The sequence below is a fragment of the Macaca thibetana genome, chromosome 20, assembly GCF_024542745.1.
Source record: "Macaca thibetana thibetana isolate TM-01 chromosome 20, ASM2454274v1, whole genome shotgun sequence".
In the NCBI taxonomy this organism is placed as follows: Eukaryota; Metazoa; Chordata; class Mammalia; order Primates; family Cercopithecidae; genus Macaca; species Macaca thibetana.
The window spans coordinates 53,664,697-53,685,972 of record NC_065597.1 but is presented as its reverse complement, the minus strand read 5'-3'; the positions used below and the strand labels follow the sequence as shown (position 1 = coordinate 53,685,972).

The 21,276-nt window shown below is 49.9% G+C and overlaps 4 protein-coding genes across 14 annotated transcripts in view; 1 reads left to right on the top strand and 3 right to left on the bottom strand.

The window, feature by feature from the left end:
• The window catches only part of EARS2 (glutamyl-tRNA synthetase 2, mitochondrial), a 174,499-nt gene extending 168,724 nt beyond the window's left edge, over positions 1–5,775 (bottom strand). Inside the window, exon 1 of the mRNA XM_050773837.1 lies at positions 5,772–5,775. The gene's annotated coding sequence lies outside the window, so the exon portion shown is untranslated. The remainder of the gene's footprint in view (positions 1–5,771) is intronic.
• Positions 1–21,276, bottom strand: part of NDUFAB1 (NADH:ubiquinone oxidoreductase subunit AB1) — a 1,133,838-nt gene that overhangs the window by 109,515 nt on the left and 1,003,047 nt on the right. The window lies entirely within an intron of this gene.
• The window catches only part of CHP2 (calcineurin like EF-hand protein 2), a 256,785-nt gene that overhangs the window by 191,311 nt on the left and 44,198 nt on the right, over positions 1–21,276 (top strand). The window lies entirely within an intron of this gene.
• The window catches only part of ERN2 (endoplasmic reticulum to nucleus signaling 2), a 23,881-nt gene extending 2,605 nt beyond the window's left edge, over positions 1–21,276 (bottom strand). Inside the window, exons 1-17 of the mRNA XM_050773861.1 lie at positions 21,124–21,276; positions 18,924–19,029; positions 18,527–18,560; positions 18,188–18,260; positions 15,006–15,078; positions 14,752–14,859; positions 14,332–14,433; positions 12,920–13,184; positions 9,873–9,951; positions 9,639–9,786; positions 9,401–9,522; positions 8,021–8,176; positions 7,611–7,773; positions 2,990–3,074; positions 2,332–2,521; positions 2,155–2,254; positions 1,864–2,063 (exon numbers count right to left, since the gene is read on the bottom strand). Of these exons, the coding sequence (XP_050629818.1) occupies positions 1,864–2,063; positions 2,155–2,254; positions 2,332–2,521; positions 2,990–3,074; positions 7,611–7,773; positions 8,021–8,176; positions 9,401–9,522; positions 9,639–9,786; positions 9,873–9,951; positions 12,920–13,184; positions 14,332–14,433; positions 14,752–14,859; positions 15,006–15,078; positions 18,188–18,260; positions 18,527–18,560; positions 18,924–19,029; positions 21,124–21,216 (2,097 nt within the window). The 5' untranslated portion in view covers positions 21,217–21,276. The remainder of the gene's footprint in view (positions 1–1,863; positions 2,064–2,154; positions 2,255–2,331; positions 2,522–2,989; positions 3,075–7,610; positions 7,774–8,020; positions 8,177–9,400; positions 9,523–9,638; positions 9,787–9,872; positions 9,952–12,919; positions 13,185–14,331; positions 14,434–14,751; positions 14,860–15,005; positions 15,079–18,187; positions 18,261–18,526; positions 18,561–18,923; positions 19,030–21,123) is intronic.

Here is a 21,276-nt window from a genome sequence, read left to right as displayed (position 1 = left end):
TGTAGAGATGGGTCTTCTTATGTTACCCAGGCTGATCTCGAACTTTTGGCCTCAAGTGATTCCGATATTTTAAAGAAAATCCAGAAATCCAAATTGTATGTGGAATTTCTCAAACGTTAAAATATTGGGCCAGGTAGGTGGCTGACACCTTGTAATCCCAGCACTTTGGGAGGCCGAGGTGGGAGGATTGCCTGAGGCCAGGAGTTCAAGACCAGCGTGGGCAACATGGTGAGACCCTGCCTCTACAAAAAAATACAAAAATTAACTGGGTGCCATGTTGCGTGCCTGTAGTCCCAGCAACCTGGGAGGCTGAGATGAGAGGATCCCTTGAGCTCCGGAGTTTAAGGCTGCAGTGAGCTGTGATGGTATCACTGCACTCCATGACAGAGCAAGACCCTGTCTCAAAAATACATATATAGGGCCAAGCACAGTGGCTCATGCCTATAATCCCAGCACTTTGGGAAGCCGAGGTAGGTGAATCACCTGAGGGTTGGGAGTTCGAGACCAGCCTGGCCAACATGGCATAAACCCCATCTCTACTAAAAACACAAAAATTAACTGGGCGTGGTGGCACCTGCCTGTAGTCCCAGCTACTAGGGAGGCTGAGGCAGGAGAATGACTTGAATCCAGGACGCGGAGGTTGCAGTGAGCTGAGATCACGCCACTGCACTCCAGCTTGGGCAACAAGAGCGAAACTCCATCTCAAAAAAAAAAAAGAAAAGAAAAAGAAAAAAAAATATATATATATAGGCCACTAATTTAAAAATAAACTGTACAGTCTCATGACATCACGCATTTAGTCCTTGAGCCCAAGTCACCACTTTGAGCTTTCTCTCACCTTTAGGACTGGGGGCAGCCTTCCCTGGTGACTGTCCTTTTGTGCGATTGGCATCTATTTCTCTGGCTTCAACTTCCGCCCACACACTATGACTCAAAATCCACAATTCTGGGGTCCCAAACGCAAGTGTCTGTCTGTGTGGGTCAGATGCTGCTCTGTGTATCAACTAATTAGCTCATCTGATGCCCTCCAAAACCTTCGACACCAGTGGTTCTCAAACTTGGCTCCACATAAAAATGACCCAGGCAATTAGGTCAAAATCACTGGGTGTGAGGTCTGGGTTTTTTTGTTTGTTTTTTTGTGTTTTGAGAGAGAGAGTCTCACTCTGTTGTCCAGGTTAGAGTGCAGTAGCCTGATCTTGACTCACTGGAACTTCCACCTCCCAGGCTCAAGCGATCCTCCCACCTCAGCCTCCTAAGTAGCTGGGACCACAGATGCACACACCCACACCGGCTAAATAGTGTGTGCTTTTGGTAGAGATGAGGTCTCCCTAGGTTACCCAGGCTGGTCTTGAACTCCTGAGCTCAAGCAATCCGCCTGCCTTGGCCTCTCAAAGTGCTGGGATTACAGGTGTGAGCCACCGCACCCAGCAATGGGCATCCTTTTTTTAAGTTGTGCAGCGGTTGTGAAGCACAGTGAAGATTGCAAACCATTTTCTAGCTCAGGGTTTCCCAACCTCAGCACCACTGACATTGTGTTAATTCTTTGGGTTGAGTGCTGTGCTGTCCTGTAAGACATTTAGCAGCATTTCCAGCAGATGCCAGTAGCCCCTCCCTCCCAAGTCATGACAGTCAAAAATGTCTCCAGACATTGCCTAATGTCCCCTGGGTGGCAAAACAGTTCCTGATACTGCTGTAGAAGGAAGGATAAATTATCCCTTCTTTAAGAAGAAACAAGCTTGGAGGAGCAGCTCAAAGTCACACAGCAAGTGTCATGGAGTCTCCTCAGGAGGGGAACTGGGACAGGGACGGATTCCTGCAGCCTGGGGCAGCTGTGTGCCTGGAGGACTTGGTGGATAGACTCACAGGACTGTCTGGTGGCAGGAGCTGCAGGAGCTCGGGTGCCATCCAGCCTTCCGTGCCGGGGATGCCGGAGTGGAGGCTGAAGCTACAGCGGCCAGCAGGCAGCTTCTTGCAGAGGCCGAAGTCTGAAAGCACCACCCTGCCCAGGCCCTGGCTGTCAGGCCCGGTGATGAGAATATTGCCTGGCTTCAGGTCCCGGTGCACTGTGGGAGGTGGGCAGAAAGAAAGCTGGTTGCTGAGGGCGGAAGGCAGGCGCTAAGGACAGGAAGCGGGAGGCAGGGGTAGTGCGGGTACCTATGTGTAAAGAATGCAGGTGGGCCAGGCCAGACATCAGCTGCTGCAGCACCACTTCGGGCTCCAGGCCCCCGCGATCCAGGTCCGGGTTTTCTACGTACTGAGCAGCAGTGAGGGCCAAAGCATCAATCTCCAGCCCGGACCTTCCCCCCCACCCTCCCTGAGCCCTCAACTCACCTCCTGCAAGGAGGCCCGGCAGAGCTCCAGGGCAATGTAGTGGAACTGGGGTCCCCGCTCGGTGCAGAAGTAGCGGAGCACATTGGGGTGTCTGTCAGACTCCTGCAGCAGTTGAACTTCCCGCCGAACCAGGCGAAAGCACTCGCGGAGGAGCCGCTTGACAGCCACTGCTCGTCCCTCAAACTGTCCCCTGGAAAGTGGGTGATGGCGGGGGCAGGGGGGCATTCAGGGAAACGAGATAAAGGGCACTTTGGGAGGCCAAGGCGGGAGGATCACTTGAGGTCAGGAGTTCGAGACCAGCCTGGCCAACATGGCGAAACCCTGTCTCTACTAAAAAAATATAAAAATTAGCCGGGCGTGGTGATACACACCTGTAATCCCAACTACTGGGAAGGCTGAAGCCCGGAATTGCTTCAACCTGGGAAGCGGAGGTTGCAGTGAGCTGAGATTGCACCACTGCCCTCCAGCCTGGGCAACAGAAAAAGACTCAAAAAAAAAAAAAAAAAAAAAAGCAGATAAAGGAAAGAGCAGGACTGGTGAGTGAGGGATTAACCTGTACCCACCTCGGGGAGTCTTTGGAAGAATGTCTCTCTTGGGGACAGTGCCCACGAGGGCTGTGAGTGCCATGTCCCCAGTTTGGCTCCTGGCTGCCACTCACCGGAAAACGAAAGTCCCGCCTGCCCCGCGGCCCAGCACGTCCTTGGGATTGAAGGAAATCTTCCCCACTACGGTGAGCTGCTCAGCTGGGGGAGAGGAGGGTGGTGACTCAGGGAGCCTCTGCCTACCTTTGCCTGCCACTGGCCCAGTCCACACTCACCTCGACCTTTTCTGCGCCTCCACCCTCCCATGCTTAGCCTGGTGCAGTGGGTAAGAGCAAGGGCCCAGGTGCCAGACTGTCTGGGTTCAATGTCTGGTGCTGCCACTGACTCTTTGTCTACTTAGGCAAATTCCTCACTTCTGTGCCCTCAGTATTCTCATCTGTAGAGCAGTGAACTAAGGTTAAAGAGCCCACACAATATTATTGTGAGGATTAAATGGATATATTGAAAGAACGGGTAGAGGTGATGTCTGCTATATTATCCTCTTTTATCTCTCCCCCTCTTTCGGCATCTTCTGCACAGGTTTGTTTTATTTTCCCTTTACATTCTCTGCCATTCTGCCCACCTCCACCAGCTGTAACCGAATCCTTTTAATTGACACTGAATCAGCTTCAATTTCAAGGGAAGGTGAGTTCCGGCAGTTGGAAGAGTGATGAGAGTGAGTGTAGCCACAGAAAAAAGACTGGACCGGACAGAAGCAGTGGGCATTGGATGCTAACCTGCCCAGAGTTAGTTCCAGGGCAGCAGGGAGCCCCCCCAGAGTCCTTGGTTTCCCATTAGGATGGGTGGGGTTGGCTCAGGTGGGCAAAGATCTGTAGGTTGGGACAGTTACTGCCCTTCCCTTTGGGCAGTCTGTGAGAGATGTCTCCTCTGACCCTGGCAAATCTGGGCAGGCTGTGTCGTGCTCAGCTCCAACGGGTACTATTCATATAGCAAAACGTATATGGCACCCCTAGAGTTGTGCAGTGCAGTGGTCCTGAGAACATTCTACTTAGAGTTTCTAGCTTCAGTTTTTACAGTCAGCTTTAGGAAGAGTAAATGAAAACCAGCATTAGGTCTGGGCACCGTGGCTCACACCTGTAACCCCAGCACTTTGGGAGGCCGGGGCAGGTGGGTCACTTGAGTTCAAGACCAGCCTGGGCAACATGATGAAACCCCATCTTTACAAAAAAAAAAAAAAAAAAAAAAAAAAAAAAAAATTAGCCAGGCATGGTGTTGTGTGCCTGTAGTCCAGCTACTTGGGAGGCTGAGGTGGGAGGATTGGCTTGAGCCTGGGAAGCAGAGGTTACAGTGAGCTACATTTCAGCCTGAGTGACACAGCAAGACCCTATCTCAATAATAATAATAATAATATCAGCATTAGGGATCAGTGAGAAAATCACCAAGCTGCACCTTAGCATTCCTCTGGATTATTTGCTTAGAGTTCACACTCATCTGTCAGCAAGATGCAGACAGTACCTTCATTGGTATACACTGAACTTTCTGGAGTAATGGGCTCAGGCAGGGCCTTGCTGGAAGCACATCACCCACATATAGGAAAAACAGGCAGATCAGCGAGCAGGGACAGAGCTGCTTGAACAAACCCTGCTCATCTGACTGCAGGTGACAGTCACCCTTCTGGGCCCTCTTTGTGTCACTGGCTCTGCTGGACTCAGAGGCTCTTGTGTGTCTGCTCTCAGTGCTCTCAGCATGGAGTAAACACTTGCTTAGAGTTTCCTGGGTTAGATGTTCAGAAGCACCCTTGAAGAGAGATGCCAGACTTAAGGCCACAAAGGCCTTCAATGCAGATATAATGAGCTGGGGAGGCTCAGTCTGCACACACAGATATTTGCCATCACTCTGCTCAGCCTTTTGCATAATTATAATGGAGAGGCAGCAAATGTGGGAGCTTTTGTTGTCGTCGTATTTTTAGAAACGGGCTCACTCTGTCACCCAGGCTGGAGTGCACTGGCGTGATCTAGGTTCACTGCAACCTCAAACTCCTGGGCTCAAGCAATCCTCCTGCCTCAGCCCCCCAGGCAGCTGGATTACAGGCATATGCCTCCATGCCTGGCTAATCTTTTTGTATTTTTAATTTTTGTAGAGATGGGGCTTCACTATGTTGCCCAGGCTGGGCTCAAGCAATCCTCCTACCTCGGCCTCCCAAGTTCAACTCTAAAGTAATCAAAAGTTGTCGTGTCAGGGAGAAAGGGCATACAGTCAGAATTGCCTCTGGCAATCCCGAATACACATGATGGACTTTGCTGCTGCTTCTCCACAGGTTGGGGAACGCTTACAGTCAGTCACATTCTTTCACAGGTATTTGCCGGGTATTGGTCAAGCAGGGGCACCATCCCACAGAAATGAGGGCACCTGCTGGAGCCAGCCACGTGCATTTGGACCCCTGAGCTGCCACTTGTTAGCTTTGTGAGCCGGGGTTGGGTTGGGAATTGTCACTAGACCTTTCTGCCTTAGTTTCCTCTTCCATAAAAGGGGCATTCTATAATAACATTCACCTCACAGGAATGTTATCTCATGAGTTAATGCATTCAAATGATTCAGAACAGTGCCTGGTATAGCCTGGTATACAGTAAGCACTATATAAATGTTATCTCTGGTTCAGGCTGGATTGCATCCACTTGTCATTGAATACATGATGCAGCCAGAGGTCCTGAGGGAGCCCAGCCAAACATATGTAGATGAATTTCTGTAAGTTTTTGTTTTTGTTTTTTGTGGGTTTTTTGTTTTGTTTTGTTTTGAGGCGTAGTCTTGCCCTGTTGCCCAGGCTGGAGTACAGTGGCACAATCTTGGCTCACTGCAACCTCTGCCTCTTGGGTTCAAGCAATTATTGTACCTCAGTCACCCCCCAGTAGCTGGAACTACAGGCACCCACCACCACACCAGGCTCATTTTTGTATTTTTAGTAGAGGTGTGGTTTCACCATGTTAGCCAGGCTGGTCTCGAACTCCTGACCTCAAGTGATCCCCTTGCCTCAGCCTCCCAAAGTGCTGGGATTACAGGCATGAGCCACCGCGCTTGGCCAAATTTATTCAAGTTAAATGAAAGTTGGCCATGACTCCACTGTAGTTTTGTGAACCATAAAACAGTCCATAAGGACTTTGACAAGAATGACCCTGGGGAAAGATGGAGTCCTGGTTGTCCAGGTAAATAGCCAGACTCAACTCGAGTCAGAAGGTCCAGGGAGATGGGCGTTTTGGGATACTGTGGGGTGAGTATTACTTGGACCCACCCAGGGCCAGTAAAATGACAAAAACTACAACAGCTCAGGGCTGAGAAAATCCTGCTGCAGGGCCCTCTGAAAGAGCTGACCCCTGAGGAAGGGGAGCTGTTTTCCTCTGGGCTAAGGCACAGTGACCACAGAGGCGGACATTGTGAACAGCACTGGAGCATCAAGCCACGTGTAGCGTAAACTTCCGCCTGAGAAGGTGACGGCAGGGTGGGGCCAAGGTATGAGGAAGTGGCTTGAGCAGTGACTAGAAGGAGCCAGCACGAGTTCACAAAGACAACCAAATACATGAGCCCAGCCCAGAGCCAATCAAGCAGAAGTAGCCTGGGCTGATTGGTAAAGGCATGCAAGAAGCCCCTGGAACATTCCAGATGCCAGAGGAACCTTAAAAGGTTCACAGCTTACTGCAGCCTCGACCTTCTGGACTCAAGTGATCCTACTGCCTTAGCCTCCTGAGTAGCTGGGACTACAGGTGCACACCACCACACCTGGAGAATTGTTTGTAGTATTTGTAGAGACGGGTCTCCCTATGTTTCCCAGGCTGGTCTTGAACTCCTGTCCTTAAGCAATCCCCACCTTGGCCTCTGAAAGTTCTGGGATTACAGGTGTGAGCCACTGTGCCCAACCTAAAAGGGCTTTAGTCCTTATAGGACAAAACTGAGAAAAGATAAGAGAAGCGTTTAAAAAAAAAAGGTACTAAATTGCACAAAGGTCATTTACTATTATTGCTTCCAAATATAACATCATTTTAACATGAATATTAATATTACCTAAGTATTATTTAATAATAATGATTGTTGACTTCTCATGGTGAGATGATGTAATGAGCTGGATGTTATTATTCCCATTTGACAAATGAAAAAACTAAGCTCAAAGGAGGTAAACAGAGAGCAGCCTTAGATCTATACCCAATTTTGTCTACACCCAGGTTCCTTGAAAATAATAATACAATAATGAGCTGGGTGTGGTGACTCATGCCTGTAATCCCAGCACTTTGGGAGGCTGAGGTGGGAGGATCACTAGAGGACATCAGTTCAAGACCAGCCTGGGCAACATAGCGAGACCCAATCTCTACCAAAAAAAAAAAAAAAACAAAACTTTAAAATTAGCTCTGCATGGTGGTTTAGGCCTATAGTCACAGCTACTTGAGAGGCTGAGGAGGGAGGATTTCTTGAGCCCAGGAGCTTGAGACTGCAATGAGCTATGATTGTGCCACTGCACTCCAGCCTGGGCAACAGAGCAAGATCCTGTCTCCAAAAAAATAGTGATTGAAAAATGACAGCAGACACTCCTAGAGTGCTCAATTACATAATAGGCTCTACTCAAAACACTTATTAATTCATGTAGACCTAACAACCCCACTGTAGTGGCTTTTAATAAACCAGCTTTGCAGTTAAATCTGCCCCTTGCTTTTCTCTGTTCCTGACTACCCTGTCCCGTTCACTCAAGCTCACCTTCGGGGTCGTCAAGTGGCTGGGCTTGCTTCGAGGGACTTTGAAGCCTCTTCTGGCTCCTCAGGGTGACCCCCGAGTGCAGGGACTGGGCATCCTGGGAGATGTCAGCAGAGTCTGCAGGTACCAGGGGGGTCTCCTGCTGCTTCTCCACCACTTGCGGCTGCTGCTGTAACATGAGAGCCTAAGGGAGCTCTGTCCTGGTCACACCCTGCCCTGTGATGGGCCCAGTATCTGTGACTGAGATGGCCTCACCAGGCAGCAATGAACTTACAGAGCAAGATCACAGGGGCCTGGGGAGCTGCTGGGAGGGAGGCAGGGGGCAAAGTAGAGGGAGAGAGTTGCTGAGTGGTCTCAGAGAGGAGGAGCAGCATTTCCCCAAGACAGACCTGAGGTCAGGGCGATGGGCCTACCTGCCTCATCACAAATAGAATCCACCCTCCCAGGAGGACAGCAGTGAGGCTAGCTGCCAGCAGGTCTTGGGGTCCCAGCCCCAGGTAGGAGTCTGGAATCTTTTCTTCTGGATGCAGCTCGGAGTCCCAAAGTTTCTCTCGACTCAGGCTCAATAGCTGGGGATAAAGGGCCCTTCACTGTTAGCACCTCCTTCCACCGGGGAACCCCTAACCTGTCTTCATCACCCCGCACAGGGCTGGGCTTAGCTGAAGGGGCAGTGAGTGGTCTGTGTATGGTGGGAAACGTGGCACTCTCCACAGTGCTGAAACATCATGTTGCCCAGAAGAATGGTTTTCTAAGAATGGTTTCTAAGAAAAGAATGGTTTCATTTCTACCCAATGACCAGCATTTCATGAGAGGTCACGAAAAGACACAGGTACTCTTGGAATGTCACGAAAAACATAGATATCCACCTCCAGAGATTCTAAATGCATTAGCTCTGGAGTTGGCTTCCAGGTGATTCTGATGAGCAACCGGATTTGAGAATTATTGCTCTAGGCCATGGCTGTTCCTTCTAACCTTGAGCTATTTACTAGTGATTTGGCTCCAACCCTCTCCCAGGAGCACATGCTTTTATAGTTTTTGTTTTCAATGAATATTTTACAGTTTTTACACTGAAGAAGGATAAAGAAAACATGACCTACGTTTCATGATTTAGGTAGTCAATGTCTTTTTTTTTTTTTTTTCGAAGAGACAGGGTTTCACTGTGTTATCCAGTGCAGTGGTGTGACCATAGCTCACGGCAGCCTCAAACTCTTGGGCTCAAGCAATCCTCCCACCTCAGCCTCCTGAGTAGCTGGGACTATAGGTGCACACCACCATGCCCCACTAATATTTAATTTTTTTTTTTTTTCTGAGACCGAGTCTCGCTCTGTCGCCCAGGCTGGAGTGCAGTGGCCGGATCTCAGCTCACTGCAAGCTCCGCCTCACGGGTTCACGCCATTCTCCTGCCTTAGCCTCCTGAGCAGCTGGGACTACAGGCGCCTGCCACCTCGCCCGGCTATTTAATTTTTTTTTTTGTAGAGATGGGGTCTTGCTATGTTACCAAGGCTGATCTCAAGCTCCTGACCTCAAGCCATCCATCCTCCCACATTGACCTTCCAAAATGCTGAGAATATATGAATAAGCCATCATGCCCAGTCACTTTTTGACACTTCTAACGTGTTTCTGGCAGTAACAACAACAACAACAACAACAACAACAAGTTTGTCTTCTGGGAAATTGTGTGAGGTCAATTGACCCACCCTGATTGTTATTCTTAGCAGCCTGAGGAAAAGGTCCAGGGGCTATTCCCCCATCTGCTGGGGCCTCCCTACCCCCCACTCTCTGCCAGCACTGACCTCCAAGAAGAAGGCTGGGGTCTGGGTGTTCTCTGGGGGTCTTGTCTCTGCAGTTCCACTCCCCGGGGTGGGATGGACCCTCAGCATGGTAGTGTGCAGGACTGGGGGTAGCTCGTGGTGTCCTAAGGTGGGGGGCAAAAGTCATCAGGCTGAAGGGGACCTTAGCTTTCCAGCTCAGAAGCTGGGCTCACAGGTTCTTTATCTTCATCTACTCCCAACTTTAGCCAGAGGATCTCACCAATGAGCAGCCACTGGCTTGGGAGGGCCACACTGCCTGAGGGGTATCTAACAGCAGTGCTGGGTGAGCCCTCTCGCTCTCCTGAGACTTGGAGTGTCACCTCATCTGTGGTGGGGCCATCTGTGGGGGCCAGGGTCAGTCCACGAGGCTACGGCAGAAGATGGAGAGCCATAAGTGAGGGAGGTTCTTCTCCCGTTCATCCTCTTTCCAGCCCCCTCAGAGACCACTTCTCACCACCAGGGCCACTCCTGTGTGGACCAGTGCTTTAGAGACATAGAAGCCAGTTTCATCCTTCCCCACATACAGCGTCATCCTAGTGGGAGAGAAGAAAAAGAAGAGAAGAATGAATGCTGGTGATGTGTAGTTTCCGTTATCAGGGTACTCATGCCCTTGTATATTTCCCTCTCACATTGACTCGGCTTAGCCACGAGACTTGCTTTAATCAATAGACAACAGCAAATGTGGCATAAGTAGAGGCTTGAAAAGTGCTTGTGCCTTGAGGCTTCCTTCTGCATTTTTCTGTAGACCCTGAGACTACCATGGGAGAAAACCCAGGTTAGCCTGCTGGGGCGTGAGAGACCTCTTTAATCCCCCATAGGCCAAACAGTCCATCAGCTATGAGATAGGTGAGTGAGGCCATCCTAGAGTCTCCAGACTCAACCAAGCCACAAGCAGACTGCAGAAAAACCACCCACCCATCCCAGCTGACCCACAGAATCTTGAAAAATAATAAATTGTTGTTTTTTAAGTTCTCTGTTTTGGGGAAATTTGTTATGCAGCTAAAGCTAGCTGATACATGTTCTATAGTCATGATTTCAAACCTATGTCTAACCGAGACCTCTTTCAAGAGCACAATTTTCTTTCTTTCCTTCCTTCCTTTCCTTCCTTCCTTCCTTCCTTCCTTCCTTCCTTCCTTCCTTCCTTCCTTCCTTCCTTCCTTCCTTCCTTTCTTTTTCTTTCTTTCTTTCTTTCTTTCTTTCTTTCTTTCTTTCTTTCTTTCTTTCTTTCTTTCTTTCTTTCTTTCTTTCTTTCTTTCTTTCTTTCTCTTTCTTTTTCTCTCTCTTTCTTTCTTCCTTTCTTTTCTTTTCTTTCTTTTTGAGATGGAGTCTTGCTCTGTTGCCCAGACTAGAGTGCAGTGGCGTGATCTCAGCTCACTGCAAGCTCCGTCTCCCAGGTTCACACCATTCTTCTGCCTCAGCTTCCTGAGTAGCTGGAACTATAGGTACCCGCCACCACGCCTGGCTAATTTTTTGTATTTTTTAGTAGAGATGGGGTTTCACCGTGTTAGCCGGGATGGTCTGATCTCCTGACCTCGTAATCCGCCTGCCTTGGTCTCCCAAAGTGCTGGGATTACAGGCGTGAGCCACCATGCCCGGCTGAGCTCAATTTTCTAAATATAAACTCATTACATCATTCTTTACTTCTTCCTCCTTCTTCTCCCCCACCTCCTCTAGTGTTCCCTGCCTCTGAAAATGACAGCACCCACGTGCTTCTAGAAACCTGAGCATGATCTTTGACTCCTTGCAACTCCCTAATCACCAAATTTTCACTGGTTCTTCCTTCTAATATATCTCACACTCCACTTATTTTCCTCTCTAGAGTTTCTGCTCTAGCATAACGTATCTTCATTTCTTTCCTGAACAAATCAATATTGCATGAATGGTCCATTTCTTTCCGTATACCACTCTAAGATATTCTTTCTCAAATGAAAATATGATCAAATCACTTCCTTCCTTAAAACTCTCCAGTGACTTTTTAACTTTAGGAGAAAATGTCCAAGCCCTTTAAATGATCCTACAAGATCTCTTCTTAGCTTATAATCTCACACCCTACTTCTTTCTCAGGTCTGTATTTCAGTCTTATTTAATTTTTTCCTGTTCCCCGAGTTCTATGCTCTCTCATCTCTCTCATTTCCTATTCATTTTTTAGGTTTCAATTTAGATGTTCCTTCCTCCAGGAAGCTTTCCATGACTGCCTCTTGTCCCCAGTCTTGATGTGGGTACTCTTCCTATACATTCCCATGGCATCTTATACTACTCTTATCTCATCCTTTATCATATCAGGTTGCAATAGTCCCTTTACATATCTGTCTCTCCCATTAGACTCGGGTTCCTGTAGGCAGGAACAATGACTGGGTTATTTGCTATTGTACTCCCAGACTCTAGTGAGACTGGCACACAGTAAGTGCTCAATTAATATTTGCAGAATGAATTGAAATGAATGGATGATCCCTGATTTTTCCAAGCTGTCTACTGGTTTCTCAAGATGGGGACACTAAGGTGTTAGATGCAATAAGGTTATTTAAAGTATTTATTTATTTATTATTATTATTTTTTTGAGACGGAGTCTTGCTCTGTGGCCCAGGCTGGAGTACAGTGGCCGGATCTCAGCTCACTGCAAGCTCCGCCTCCCGGGTTCATGCCATTCTCCTGCCTCAGCCTCCGGAGTAGCTGGGACTACAGGCGCCCGCCACCTTGCCCGGCTAGTGTTTTGTATTTTTTAGTAGAGACGGGGTTTCACCGTGTTAGCCAGGATGGTCTCGATCTCCTGACCTCAAGATCCACCCGTTTCGGCCTCCCAAAGTGCTGGGATTACAGGCTTGAGCCACCGCGCCCGGCCCCTATTTAAAGTATTTAACAATCGATAAGGCACAGCACCTATCAACCAGAACAGGTTAAGACCTGGAGTCCCCCTCTGATATGGTTTGGCTGTGTCCCCACCAAAATCTCATCTTGAATTTCCATGTGTTGTGGGAGGGACCCGGTGGGAGGTAATTAAATCATGAGGGCTTTCCCATGCTGTTCTTGTATAGTGAATACGTCTCACAAGATCTGATGGTTTTATAAGGGAGAGTTTCCCTGCATATGCTCCTCTCTTTGCCTGCCACCATCCACGTAAGATGTGACTTGCTGCTCCTTGCTTTCTGCCATGGTTGTGAGGCTTCTCCAGTCACATGGAACTGTAAGTCCAATTAAGCCTCTTTATTTTGTAAATTGCCCAGTCTTGGGTATGTCTTTATCAGCAGCATGAAACAGACTAGTACACCCTCCTAGGCCAGATCTTACCCTATGAGGTGCTGAACGGTGGGGGCTACCCAGGGGGTCCTGGGGTCGCTTGGAGGGCAGCACAGGACACCAGTTGGGTAAGTAACCAATTTGAAATGTTTTGACCCCTGGTTCAGCTGTACTGGTGTGTCACAGCTGAACATCTCGCCTGGCCATCAGACCCAGCCTGCAACCCCCAGACGGCTCCCTCCCTAGGCCCCAGGCATGAACACCTACAGCAGCTGGGTATCCAAGGCAGAGAAGAGGGTGGCTGTGTCCTGGGGGCCTGAGGCAGGCAGACGGATGTGGCCCCAGCGGAGGGCGAGGAAATGCAGAGTGTCTCGAGCCAGGGTGAGATGCGGCAGCTGGCGCAGGCCGTCCTGGTGCCAGGTGTAGACGCCCATCACAGGCACGCCCAGGTCTTGTGTCCACAGCACTGCCCCACTTTCTGGGTCCACAGTGAGCAGCAGGCCCATCCCACAGGACGCCAGGTGGCTCATGTCTGCCGAGAAAGGTGGCTGGGGAGATGTGATTGGAAGCTCTCCTAAGAGGGTCCAAGGGTGCCCTCTGGGTGAGGGGGTCACTCTGGTGTGTGGAGATCACATGGAGGGTTATCAGGACATGAGAAGGTTTGTTGGAGTTTATGGGGTCACTTTGAAAATGAGACAAACAGTCAGGGTCATTCAAAGGTGACTCAGATGTGTGGGAGTCAGTTTGAGTCACTTAGGATGGTGGGGTATTGCCCATGGTCAACAGATGGTCACCTAGGATGGATCAATCAGGGTGGCCTGGAGGCATGTGTATCACTTGGGAGTCACTTAGAGTGTGAGAGGGGTCAGCTGGGGTGCGTAGGTGACCTCACCTCTGCTGAGGTGACCAGGGTCAGGTCTCATGCAGAATGATGGAATCAGGGCTTGGGGGGGGGCCTTAGGGGCACCTGTAAGGTCACTCAGGCAGTTGGGTATCAGTCATGATATCAAGAGGGTGGGCCAGGTGTGGTGGCCTATGCTTGTAATCCCAGTACCCAGGAGTTTGAGATCAGCCTGGGCAACATAGCAAGACCCCATCTCTACAAAAAAGATGAGCCAGGCTTGGTGGTGCACACCTGCAGTCCCAGCTATTCAGGAGGCTGAGGATAGAGGATCACTTGAGCCCAGGAGTTGGAGGCTGTGGTAAGCTATGATCACACTACTGCACTCCAGCCTGGGTGACGACAGAGTGAGACCCCATCTCACAAAAAATGGTGGGGAGTGGTCAGGGTCACCTAGGGAGTCAGTATATGCAAGAGGCTACTTAGGGTCAGCTTTCAGGGGTTATATATAGGGGTCAGTTAGGACACCCAGAGATTGCTCAGGGGCTGTTTGGAGTCACTCTGCATGTGGGAAGTCATCCAGGGTTACCTGATTGGGGCCACTTGGAGTATAGAAGAGTTAGGAAGTTGAGGGACTGGCCAGGGTTCAGGAGGGTCAGTCTGGGTGTTGAGGGAGTCACTTGGGGTCAGCCATCAGGGGTGTGCCATTTAGTATATGGGGTCCCTGGGGAGGCCAAGTGGGTCAAAATGTGGCTGGGAATTGGTCGTGGATGCTGTTCAGGGTTCCCTGGGCTGGGGACCTTGCTCCAAGATGGGACCAGAGAAAGATGGAACTTACATTTCCCGGGTGAGCCATCCATGGGGGGCGCTGAGTAGCGGCGGTAGGTGGTGTTCCAGCGCAGGGCTGGGGCTCTTGGGTCATGCATGGTGACCGTATACTCTGGGGATCCCAGAAACAAGATTACCAGGAACGTCCATGTGATGCTCCCTCCAACCCCAGGGGCCATTTATCTTGTAGGAGTGGGGGTTTCCTGAGCACACAGCCTAGAGACCTGGAAGCCTGTGAACATCACAGTGGCAGAGACTGGAGCTGTCTTGTTTACAGCTCTATCCCTGGCTCCTAGTTCAGTGCTCTGTAGAATGTTTGTTGATGACTAACAGACTATCCTGAATTCAACTTGGTTAGCCACAGCCAGATCTCAGCAGAGCAAAAGGGGAGGCTGCCCAGAGCTTGAGGAATAGCTGGGGCCTGACTCACGTGTTCGGCCGATGTAGAGGCGGGGGGTGGAGGAACCCGCTGTGGTCAGTGTCATCTGGGTCTCCCCTGACTCAGGGTCCACCACAAACCAGGCATCCTGCTTCCGGCCTGTAGAGGTAGAAAGTGTGTTAGCTCTCAAGCTGGCATGGGAAGAGGTGTGGTCCCGCCACTCCTGTGCCTAATGAGCCCGTCATGACTTAGATCCCTGCCTCTGTTGGCTGAACCTGGACCCCACAGGCTGGAGAGATGCTCACCTGTGTAGAAGACCCCATCAGAGCTGCGGCAGGGAGAGGCATGAACCAGCTCAGGGATGGTGAATGGCAGTTTCTAGGAGGGAAAATTTCCAGGAAGGAGTAAGAGCAGAAACACACAATGTTCACTGTGCAGGTGAGCCCATTTCCATAGCAACCGATTAGCAGGTATTACTATCATTTCCACTTTTTAGGTAAGGAACCTGGGGTTTAGAGAGGTCATGTAACTTGGCTAATGTCACACAGCTACTAAATGACAGAGCCTGGGCTTGAACCCAGGCAGTCAGGCTCCAGAGCCAGCACACTGAATCATTGTGCTACACAGCCTCTTGAGGAAATGCAGAAATTCCCATACCCAGTGTCAAGGTACCACGTGAACCACTTGCTCCTGGCCTGACCTGACCTCCTCCTCAAAAACTTGCACTGGGGCGGGCATGGTGGCTCATGCTTGTACTCCCAGCACATTGGGAGGCTGAGGCAGGAGGGTTGCTTGAGACCAGGAATTCAAGACCAGAGGGCAACACGGTGAGACCTCGTCTCTACAGAAAAAAAATAAAAATAAAAAATAAAAAAAATTTGCTGAGCATGGTGACTTGTGCCTGTAATCCCAGCTATTTGTGCGGCTGAGGTGGGAGGATTGCTTAAGCCCAGGAGTTCAAGGCTGCAGTGAGCTATGATTGTGCCACTGCACTCCAGCCTAGGAGATAGGGTGAGACTCTGTCTCTAAACAAAATAAAATGAAACAAACAAACACACAAAAAAACCTCACACACATCTAGTGGGGAGTTTAATTACAAAAAAACCAAAACAACTGACACGGATACTTCAAAACTGTCAACAGCCATGAGAGACTCAGAGAAGTGAAGGAGTTGTTCTAGAATAAAGGAGACCATGGCCTGATGCTGGCTAGGAGTGAAGCTCCATCCTTCACCCTTCTCTACTCTGCTTTCTCCCCAAAGCTGGACTTGTCTGGGTTATGTCTATGGGCACCATGTGCTCTGGCTTCCTGCTTGGTTTGGATAATAGGGACAGGGTGAGATCAGAGTATGCCCTGGTGTCCTTGCCACAGAGTCCTCATGGGCTGGCTGTGTCCTTCCACTGAAGCCCTGAGGTCCCATCGGGTGGTGCTCTTGGGACAGCTCTCTCCAGCTCCAGGCTGTGGTAGCTGCTCCCTCCCCAGCCTCCAGAATTAGGGCTGATAATGTCACCCCACTGTCACAAACCGAAGGATACTGCGTGATATGCTTTGGATTTGCGTCCCCACAAAAATTGTTGAATTGCAATCCCTCCAATGTTAGAGGTGGGGCCTGGTGGGAGGTGATTGGATCATGGGGACAGATTTCTTAATTTGGTGCTGTTCTTTTTTTTTTTTTTTTTTTTTTTTGGAGACAGGGTATCACTCTGTCATCCAGGCTGGAGTGCAGTGGTGTGATCTTGGCTTACTGCAACCTCTGCCTCCCGGGTTCAAGCGATTCTTCTGCCTCAGCCTCCCAAGCAGTTGGGACTGCAGGCATGTGCCACCACACCTGGCTAATTTTTGTATTTTTTGGTAGAGACAGGGTTTCACCATGTTGGCCAGGCTGGTTTCAAACTTCTAGCCTCAGGTGATCTCCCTACCTTGGCCTCCCAAAGTGCTGGGATTACAGGCTTAAGCCACTGTGCCCAGCCGGTGCTGTTCTTGTAATAGAGTTCTCACCAGATCTGGTTGTTTAAAAGTGGGTGGCACCTCCTCCCTTTCTCTCTCTTGCTCCTGCTCTGGGCATGTAAGATGTGCCTGCTTCCCCTTCTTGCCTTCTGCCATGATTGTAAATTTCCTGAGGTCTCTCCAGAAGCAGAAGCTACTACACTTCCTGTACAGCCTGTAGAACCACGAGTCAATGAAACCTCCTTTCTTATAAATTACCCAGTCTCAGGTAATTTTTTTTAGTATAGCAATGAAAGAATGAACTGATATACTGCACTATCCCTTGTGGTTTCCTATACTCTGCTCACACGTTTAACAAAATGTCCTCAAACTATTCTATTTGAATATGCCATGTGTTTGCAGCTGAGACCTTGCCTGATTCACACACTAAAATTTCTTATCACTTCACCTTCCTAAATCATATACTTAAGACTTTTCTGGCAGGTTTCCCCTGACATGGTTAGAATTCTGACAAAGAACTGGGTGTGGTGGTGTGCACCTGTAGTCCCAGCTACTCAGGATACTGAGGTGCAAGGATCACTTGAGGCCAGGAGTTCGAGGCTGCAGTGAGCCTTGTGATCATACCACTGCACTCCAACCTGAACACATAATGAGACCCTGTCTTTAAAAAATGTGTTTAAATTTAAAAAAAAGGAATTCTGACACAGCACATTCCACCCCATTCAGAGCCCTGATGTGGAAGATTGCAAAAAATGGCCACAGATTGCTTTTCATCTTGTATTCATGTCTGTGTCTGTGTCCCTTCACAAGGTGAGTTTTCAGTTCCTTCCATAAAGAGATGGGGTCTGTTTTTTCACCACTGGATTCTCAGTTTGGCTATGTGACCTGCTTTGGCTGATGAGCCATTAGTAAATGTGACACAAACAGAAGCTTGAAAAGTGCTTATGTATTGCTGCTTTAGGGTCCCTTGTTGATACCATGTCAACAAGCCTAGGCTTGCCTGCTAGGGATAAGAGACACATGGCCCAGCCACCCCTGCCAAAAGCCAACCAACTACCAACCAACTTTCAGAAACAGAGCCATCCAGCTGACTAGCAGCTGACCACACATGCATGAACAAGTTCAGTCAAGACCAGCAGAAGAACCACTGTGCTGAGCCCAGTCTAAATTGTCATCTCACCAAATTCTGAGTTGAATAAATTTAAGTGATGTTTGAGTTTTAAGCTCTTGAGTTTTGGGTTGGTTTTTATTTAGCAAAAGCTAACTGGTATATACATTTCTCCTTAAAGTCCTCAGAGTCCTGGAGAAGCCCCTGGGATACCCCCAGCTTGACAGTCAGATTGCCCTGCAGACACAGCCAGACCTCCCCTTACCACCCTTTCAATGGGTCCCTCAGACAGCCTTCTCACAATGTGCTGAGTCCTGACTTACATCCTCTGCAGGACAGGAAATACTGACCATACTGCCTCTCCACCTCTCAGTGCTCCACCTGACAAAAGCCCTGGCCCTCACCCATTCCCAAACACCATGGGATACAAACCATTAATCCCTGTTGTTTTTGGGTCCCCAAGATGTACAGGCTGCCATCAGCTGGGTCAGAGAGAAAGGCCATTCTGTGGAGCAGAGAGGAACAAGGAAACCAGTGGGTGCTTGCCCCCCAGTTTCATGAAGGCCCCAAATTCCCTCCAACTTCCCTGCTACTAGGAGCTGTTCTTATAGGAAACACCTTGGTGCTCCAAGACCCTCCCCTATATCACATCCAGAGCCAATTCTCTTCCCTTACTTCTAACACATCCCCATCCCACACACAAACTCTCTACAACTATGAGTCCCCCATCTCCCAGATGCCTCCTCCTTAAAAGGCCCCAGGTTCACTTACTCTGTGACGTACATTGGTCCTTGGATGACGGGATCTGCAGGGACAGGGACACAGAGCATAAGCAGCTCCCTCCAGACTCCACTGAAAAGCACAGCTCGTATTCACTGAGCTATAGCATGACTGTAATGTCAAGCACTTGGCATGAATGTAATGCCATCTTTCCAAAAACTCTGTCAGATAGGGTCATATCCTTTGCCCCACTTTACAGATGAGGATGTTGAGGACCAGAGAGGTAAAGTGAGTTTCTCAAGGCCACACAGCTGGTAAGCAGTGAAGCTGCCTGTAGATACCAGCTTATTGGATTCTAGAGCCCATGTTCTTATTCTCTATGCCACAGTGACTCCCCCTTCACCAATCTATGTGTTCAAGGAGAGAGGAGGGACTGTCTCTTGCTCACCATCCCTCAGAGTCCACTTCAGGTCCCCTGTCTGTTTGCTCAGTGCATGAAGACTTCCATCCAAGGTGGACACCAGCAGGAGGCTCTCTGGCCTGAGAGTATGAACCTGCGAGGGGGTAGAGACAAAGTCAGCTCTCTGAGGGGTCTGGGACCACCCTTTGCTCCTGTCCTAAGCAGGGCTGGCTATGACTCCCCCTTCCCCTAGATGGGGACAGAGCAGGGGAGGAAGGGTGATTGGGGAACATGCTGGTATCACCCATCATCTCTTTGATCCTAGAGAGGGGTTATAGTGGGAGCTAGAGAGGGGTTATAGTGGGAGCTAGGGGGTTCTGAGGGAAGGTTTTGGCTCCCAGTGTATCTAAATTCCCAATTCCTTACCCCCTCCCTCAATTCATTCTGGTTTTCCAAAGAAGACTAAAGGCCTTTACAAAATGACTTCATTGTTTTGTTTTCTTTGGTTATTGTTCTTGTTGTTTTAATTTAAGATAGGGTCTTGCTCTATTGTCCAGGCTGGAATGAAGTGGCACAGTCATAGTTCACTGTAGCCTCAAACCCCTGGGCTCAGCTGATCCTCACACCTCAGCCTCCCAAGTAGTTGGGACTACAGGTGTGTGTCATCACACCTGGCTAATTTTTGTATTTTTTGTAGAGATGGGGTCTTGCTATGTTGTCTAGGCTGGTCTGGAACTCCTGGCCTCAAGTGATCCTCCTGCCTCAGCCTCCCAAGATGTTGGGATTACAAGCATGAGCCACTGCACCCATTCTAAGATGGGTATTATTCGTTTTCCCATTCTACAGGGGAGGGAGACTGAGGCTTAGAAAAGTTAGGTCATTGGTTAGGTCATTGGCATAAAGCCACAGAGATAATAAGTGGCAAAACTAAGGACTTGAGTTGCCATCCCTCTGATTCCTGTGCCTGGCCTCTTTTTCCTCTGCCACAATGTCTGCCTCTTTTGGGATGGCCCTTTCTGCCTCCCCAAACCAGCCCAGTTGGTTTTGGTGCCAGGCTCCAGTGGGTCCCCTGACCCAAGGCTGGAGGGTGCCCGTGGGAGGGGGGCTGGAGCCACCCGTACTTACATCTGGTGCTCCTGGGCTCACTCACCTGCTCCAGCCCCTCCTTGAACAAACAGGGTGAGGCTGAGCTCCCAGCAGGAGGCCTAACATCCGGGTGGCCCAGCCACACCCCTACAAAGGCCACATCCTGCTTTGGGACCCTCGGGTTTGGGGCTGAGCCACTGGTGTTGAGTGGAGGGTCAAGAAATTATCTGCTAGCCCCTCTTTCTTTCTGGGCTTCAATTTTGTCATCTGCAGCACATGGCAGGAGGGAGAACAGTCTGGAGAAGAGGCTGCAGATTGGTTGCCCACAAATGAATTTTGTTTGACCATCTAGTGCTTAAAAATTTGTTTTCAATTAGCTGCCAATTTTTTAAAAAATTGGGTGATTTCTACAAAAAAAAACAAGATTTCAAATTTTTCTCATTTCTAATTTTTCTGAGACACCTGATCTGGCCACACTGGGCTTGCTTCTTAGCTGGCAACCATGAGATGGACCCATGAAGTGGAAGCGGGGAATGAGAGGTGCCTAACTCTACCTGATCGCTTTTGCCCCATAGGGGCTCCAGGCGGGACACCTGGATTCTTCGGCCAAGCGACTTTCGCCTCCTGGCTGCATTTCTTTAAGACTCTCCTACTCCTGGCACCGTGGGAGCAGATACTCACACTCCCAACTCATTTATCCCAGGTTTATTATCATGAACCTGGGGTGCAGCCATGGGTAGGAGGACCCCATTGTAAAGCCTCTGAAATTGCAAAACTGGGAGTGCAGGCGCATTTCTCAGCAGAGGGCCCTGAAGTCAATCATGTTTTCAAAGGAAGCCAGGATCCCCAGAAGTTTTAAGAGGCCTGGTTTTCGTGCCCGGGTGCCCCCTCCCCGAGACTACACCGCTCCATGCAGAAGAGGCGGGGTGCTCGGCCTACTCTTGCCTTTCCACGCTGGCAGATCTCCCCAGCTAGGTATTTGCTGGGGGCAACTGGCGGCTCCCCAAACCAAGGAGGCTTTTACTCGGTCGGGGCCCGAGTTGGGACCACCCAGGCGTGAGGCGCCCCCGTGGCCACGCCGCGCCCTCGCCCTGAGCGCGACCCCGCCCCCTGCGCCCCGCGACCCGACTTTGGGGACTTGGCATTGGTCCCTGGCTCTCACCTGTGAACTCAGCGTCCCGAGCAGCAGCGCCGCGAACTGGAGCTGGAGCCCCAGCCGGGGCCACGGCCTCGATCCCCTGGCCGCGCTCGCCATAGCGCCTGGGCAGCCGCACGGCTGGCCAGGTCCCTCGGTGCCTCCCAGGGAGCGCTCGGT